General features: G+C 42.2%; 1 protein-coding gene across 1 annotated transcript; it reads right to left on the reverse strand.

Moving 5' to 3' along the window:
* Nucleotides 1–1,890: 1,890 nt before the first annotated feature.
* Nucleotides 1,891–4,973, reverse strand: uqcrh (ubiquinol-cytochrome c reductase hinge protein). Its single transcript, XM_068319925.1, has 4 exons — nucleotides 4,832–4,973; nucleotides 4,454–4,489; nucleotides 3,095–3,256; nucleotides 1,891–2,113 (listed from the first exon to the last, which is right to left on the reverse strand). Exons 1-4 carry the CDS (start codon nucleotides 4,874–4,876, stop codon nucleotides 2,081–2,083), a joined length of 276 nt encoding a protein of 91 aa, XP_068176026.1. The 5' UTR covers nucleotides 4,877–4,973; the 3' UTR covers nucleotides 1,891–2,080.
* Between the last annotated feature and the right edge of the window lie 1,812 nt (nucleotides 4,974–6,785).

A 6,785-nucleotide genomic window follows, 5' to 3' on the forward strand; every position in this document is an offset into this window, starting at 1 on the left:
CCAATACTACAGAACAATGGTGAATGCGGTGCGAGAAGGACAAATTCTTATCTCAAGACAGTGGTATTTATACTGTTGAAGACAGGCATGATGTCACATGACTCTTAGAAGTGAGTGATGGCGTCCTTCGGGTTGTCAAGTGGGCGCCCTCTTTCACTGATGTTTCGCTGATTGGCCCACGACACCTCCAGAGGGTACAGCAGTGAGTCCCAGCGTCCCAGGTTCACTCCCTAGACGCCATCAGCTCACTTGAAGGCCCAGGTTGGATCCTTTCTCTTTACCCACAGCCACTGGCTCCCCTTCTCAGCAGCCCGAGAGAGGTCCTTGACTGCCTGCCTGTGGGCCTTCCCTTGTACTCCCATCTCTCTGAGTAACCTGGATATTGAGGTGGCTACGAACCCTCTGCAGCCTACTTCCACTGGGCGTGCCATCGCTTTCCAGCCTTGTTGTTGAGCATCTGCAGCGAGGTCAGCATACCTCAGCTTCTTCCGTTCGTAGGCCTCCTCCGCTGTACCCTCCCAGGGCACCGTGAGCTCTATGATGTAAATGAGCTTGAGCGAAGGTGACTGTTTTGTGAAAAACTTTAATAAATAGGTTCGTAGGTGCGAGCAGGAATAGGTGCGAGCAGGAATGGCCAGTTCCAGCTCTCAGGCAGCCCTCCTTTTGGTGGTACCCCCAGCTGAGGAATAAACATCACCACCCTCGAGAATGCAGTGTAGGAGGCTTTCACGCACTAGTAAACAATCTTTATCAGGAGACCTTACACCGTTGGAATGCACCAAACCTATCACACCAAAACTAAGAAACCTAAGAAATCTTTATTACACCTTGGAATGCAATTTAAAGGCTTTCATGCACCCATAAAACATCTTACACTTTGACTGAAAACAGGTCTCCATCTCCTCTCCATCGGTTCTCCTTTGAGACAGGTACTGGGTCTGCTGCATCTGGTTTAATGGGCTGTGACCTGCTGTGACCTCTTTGTCCAAACAAACTAAGATGTGACTTAGCCCAGCGGTTGCATGGAGAGGTTTTGAAGCCAGTTCTCAGTAATGACATGATAAGAGTCAAATCAGGACACACACAATACAAATTTCCATTACAGTGACCACAAAACAAGGTCTGGGCACAGGTTGGTGGATGCGATCTCATTTGGGAAGCAGAGTTTGGACTGAACAGCATCATTGTGTGTTGGGTTACTCTATAATTTAATTTGACCTAAAGACAAACTATTGGGTTAAGTGTACGGTACTGTCATACCGTACACTTAATATTGCATTTGCTATATTACGAAGACTAGTCAGATGACCGACAAACTCCTTCATGCGGAGGCGGTCAGGTTGTTGAATGTGGCCTGTCAGTCTACCCTTCTTCAGTGTCTGTGTTAGTTGTTTACAGGAGTTGGAGCATGCTACAGTCCACACTGATCTAGAGCATCCCATTGCATTTTGATAGTTTTGTATACAGTAGTTTTGCATTGGTGATCAATTGTGAAGCCCCTGCAGATGAAACATGACATATTAGATGGCTATAATTTCATGTATGGAAATTCCCATGTTTTCTGTATCATTACCTGCATATGATGCGAATGTCTTTTAATTTACTGTAATGATTCCTGTAGGGAATTTATACACTCTAGCACACTGGTTGGTAGCTGGATGAATATACTGTATATAGTGTGAACAGGTCCATAGCGCGCGCGCGCGCGCACACACACACACACACACACACAAGGGGCCTGTAGGCATGTGGGTGAGGGGGAGGTAGAGCAGCAGGCAGCTCCTTCCTGGTGCGGCTCCAATGAGCCTTAAAGGAGTCACAGAGTTACTTTCACAAGAATATTTAACAGACCTTTACAGGTGTGTCATAAAACAACCTTGCTCCACAAGATAAGGTTTTCAAGTCATCCACTTTAATGCCATGTTTAAATGCAATGACCTTGTTAAATACGTGTTTTCACGTGATACAGCACAGAGCACTTTAAACTTTTATCATACAGTTGATCCACATATGAATACATTTAAAACAATGTTCTTCTCATATCAGATTTGAAGAATGTCATCAGTCAGTGATCCAAGACTCATTTGACTGTGTGGAACAGTTTGTGCGCCACCTAGAACGGAGACACAAGGACATTCATGAATACAGTCATATAGTTCAGGAGGCAGACACCCTGTCACTATTTAAGACTAGACTTAAAACTTTTCTTTTTCACAAATTTTACAATTAAGGCAACTTAGGCTACAACGTTTTTTCTTATAGACCTACACTGCTGGAGTCTCAAAATCCAGACTCACTGAGTTCCTCTCTCCTCCTCCTTCTCTCCAACCATCTCTGTTACTCCTCCTCCTCCTCTCCGATCTCACTCTACAAGTCTCTAATCACACCCTACTAACTCTTTACTGTTAGTAACAATGTGCCGAAGAGCCATAGACAAAGCAAGGAAGGGAGCATAAACGTAATTACATCGGTGAACAGTGGTTGCATTGTCCTTCGCTGTAATTAGGCAATAGATTTTTATACCTGCAATGTTCCTCCCACTTTCTGTTTCGATGTCTTCCAGTAATTCAGATAACTACAGTCCAAACACAATTATTGACTCATTTGTGAGCTGTTTGATGCAAGTGTATTGTGAGATCTTTTAACGTCCATCTTTGTAATACGGCTCAAGGTACTCAGGTACTGTATCTCTGACCCTTTTTCTCTTCTTGATTCTCACATCACAAAAAAGATTAAAGCACTCATGGAACCACCCAAACAAATAGAGATGGGTAAAACTTTTAGTATAAATAGGAAATTTAATTTGAAGATAATCTTCTGGCTACCTTCTAATAAAACAGAAATAATGTGTAATGTATTGTCTGTGTGGTCTGCTGAAGATTGACCCATGGACCGGTACCGGTCTGCAGCCCTGGGGACCACTTCTTTAAAGCACATTTAGTGTGTAATTTGATATGAAACATACATGCCACTGAATTCTGTCCATTCTTTGTAAAGGAGATGTGGATAGACCACTCCTTATAATATAAATATTACATAATTAACACCACCACCACTGCTTTCTGCATGGTACAGTTGTTAGTGTCTTACTTACACAGTGGTCCCGAGCGTGAAGGAAGTCAAACAGCTCCTCAGTACAATCCTCCATTGTTGAAGACCGAGAACCAACTCTTGTTTCACACTCCTCCAAACGCTCCCGAGTGTTAACACAGTTCTCTGCTTCTTCACACTTCTGTCGCACCAATTCTAAAGGATCCTGTGAAAGAATATGCAGTATTGAGATCATTATTTATGCACTCATACATTCAAAACTTTAAATTTTTAGCAGTCTCAACAAGCCAAAATGAATTCTGCATCACCCATCACAGACAACAACTTTAACAGTGGCTATAAATCAGGTATCTGAAAATCTGGAGAACAAGTGTGTGAATGTATAGGGGGATTTTGAGGGGATCACCTCCTTCTCCCACAAGTAATTATAAATACACTCACAGAAACCAACAAACTTACTGTTTTAATGAATGAATGAATGAATCAAAGGTGTGTAGGGTTAGAAGTCCAGTATTTTCTTTAAAATTGTACAGTGAAAAAGGTTTGTAGAGGAAAAATAGATTTAAGGATGAAAACAATGAGTAATGTCAATATTGCATTAAGTGTATTAAATCTGTGTCTCTTTATTTTCCCAAGACAGTGATGAGGATGACTCCTGAGTCCCACAATAAACTGAATATGAATAAACTGACCCACATATTCTCTCTTGCACAAATGCAGAGAATAGTTGTAAGGTTTAGTTTAAGTAATGTTCGATTCAATATCTTAAAATGCAACGCAACTGCTAAATGAAATTATTTTTAATCTCTAAATATTAGATTACTTTAAATTGTTCTAATTTGTTATCTGCTGACAGCCTGATTTTTACATACCTACTTTAAATACTCGTGCATTTTTGATGTTGTAATCAGTAATGATCTGAATGGCTACGGTGCACTGGCATCGTGCCCGGAGTGTCCCCCGCCTCACGCCCTATGCCGCCGAGATAGGCTCCGCCTCCCTGTACCCGCTGCGGCGGGATACAGCGGTGGTAATCTGAAGATGACTGACTGATCTGAATGGTGCAAATTGTCTTTGTTAGCCTGATTTCACACTATTTTTAATGTTCAATTTTTCTTGCATTAATCCCATGCATTTAAGTAAATATTGAATTATGACTAAATTATATAATTGAAATTGATAAACATGTTGAGCAATGGCTCATTATTTAGATTGTTTCAGGAGGTGTGCTGTTGAACAGAAACAACAGGAATATGGAAGGACTGCACCAAATTATGAGCTCTATAAATGGTCCTAATTATAAACAAAAAAGGATGGGCATGCTTGTAAAATTAAAATCTCATAGCAATACAAAAGGAATCGAACAAAATGTGATTATAATATGCCTCTCAAATTAACTTACCACCATTTCTTCTTCCTCTTCTTCTTCCTCCTCCTCCTGAAAATATATCATCGAACATTATCATTCATTGAAGGCTAACCGACGTCATTCATTTAGAACCATTAGCGGTGATAAATGGATGTATTGAGCCTTAAACTAAGTAACAAACAAAGAAATGGTGTGATTGTTCCTACGTTTCACCGCTGAAAGATCTCACATAAAACAATGAAGGGCGATAAGTTTGAATGTGATTATACTGCATGAGTAATCTCCAACATGTCGGTGTTGACATTAGCTGAAGCTACATCGTGAGCTAAAGCTACGTCCACTTCAGTGACAACAAGCTGGCTAAATTAAACGAACGTTTATCAGGGCGTCAAACCAGTGAAATCTACTGACATCCTCTGGCTCTCCGTTTGTGATCATCTTCTCTTCGAAAACCATATTTGGATCTTCTCGTCCGTGGATGAGCGGCTCGACAGTTGGAGGACAGCAGCAGGTCACAGCAGCGGACGGCTAGGAGGCATCGAGCTCCAACAGGGCTCACTGTTTCCGCTATGTGACCTTTCAAAATAAACGTCCGGTTAATCGACTTCATTATGATGTTTCATAAAACATGAAAATGGTTGCCAATCTGGAAAATATGAAACTGCACTTGAAGAAACATCTGTAATTAGTGATATAACTCGACAAATGTATCACTTCTAAATACTACATTGGCCGTAAAGAGGCACAAAACCCATGGAAGATCAATGCTGTTTACTGATACCATTAGCTGTTAGAGTTATTCTAATTACTGAGTAGAATGTATTAAAAAGGGGTCCTATTATGAAAACTATTATGTTTTCCTATGTATCCTATTATGACACATTTTTTTCCAGGTCTCTACATATACTCAGTGGCCCTCCCTAACCCTACCAACTCCCAGAATCTGAAAAACAAATCAATAAATATTTGGAATCTTTTGGAATTTGTGGCTGGACAGCATCATAACGATCTGTTTGGTCACAGCTCCCGTCTTGACGTAACAACGGTAGTGATTGACAGAGTGATTGATATATCCTGAGTCTCTGACCTACGCAAGTAGGTCAGGTTAAAATTTTGAATTCAGGGGTGTCGTGGGATGTTGCAGTCTCTGACTACCTTGTTGCAACTCTTCCTCAAAGTGGTGATGTACTGTAATTGTCAGTGTTTGTGTAGTCGTGCGTTGGTTCGTTCATTCGTTGGTTCGTTTGTCCACTAAATATCTTCGCAACCGTTGCAGATAGAAAGATGAAACAAAAAGCAGATTACTCAGGCAGCAAAGGGGATGAAAATGACATGATGACCTTGACCTTGAGAGAACTAAGTCAAGGTCAAATCTCAACTTTTGTATACTCAGGAACCGGATTAGAAAGACAAGGGAGGAAGCCAGTGTAAGTAAGACAATAGATCAAAGCTGGTGTTTTGATCTACCTATGCACTAGCTTTGATCTATGGTGAAAGCTGGTGCATAGCTTTGATCTACCCTGAAAGGTCAAAACTGCACTTGTCAGGTACTACTTTCAGGGTATCCTACCCTGGAAGTAGGTCAGAGTAAGTCGCAGGATGTTGCAGTCTCTGACTGCCTTGTTGAATTTGAATTTGTTCACAAGCTATTGAAGTCAGCTAGTATTTGGCTAACTAGTGTGCTCTGCTTCAGTCAGGTGTGTGTGTGTGTGTGTGTGTGTGTGTGTGTGTGTGTGTGTGTGTGTGTGTGTGTGTGTGTGTGTGTGTGTGTGTGTGTGTGTGTGTGTGTGTGTGTTGGGGACGAGGAAGAAGGCCAGTGTGACTAAGACCATAGATAAAGCTAGTGCTTTGATCAATGACAGTAGGTTTGCAGCAAGGATCATCAATGCTGACCTTCCAGTCCAAAGTCAAAATATATGGTGGCTAGCATATCTGCAGCATCACACAACACTGATGCCCAGTGGCTAGTGGACCTGAGGACTGACCACAGCTGCCTCCCAGATGGCAGACATACAAGAAAGAGTGTCGAAGATGAAGAGTTGGTCAGCACAGGGCCCGGATATGATCCATAAATACTGGCTAAAGAAGCTGACAGCACTCCATGAGCGTCTAGCAGCACAGATGAACCAGCTGCTAAGGGATGGGACGCACCCAGAATGGTTGACTGGTCACTTGGGGCAGTGACCCCCAAACTGGAAGAGTAGCTCTGAAGCCTCAGTCCAGAAGAGCGCAGTCCTAGGAACAGCTAAGATACTGCGCAGAACCCTCAGACTCCCAGGCCTCTGGTAGAGGACCCGAGCTTGAGGATGACACACAGATACCACCCCACAAGGGTGAGAGGGACATTTTTTAAATATATATATCC

Source organism: Antennarius striatus, chromosome 7, assembly GCF_040054535.1.
Source record: "Antennarius striatus isolate MH-2024 chromosome 7, ASM4005453v1, whole genome shotgun sequence".
Classification (NCBI taxonomy): Eukaryota; Metazoa; Chordata; class Actinopteri; order Lophiiformes; family Antennariidae; genus Antennarius; species Antennarius striatus.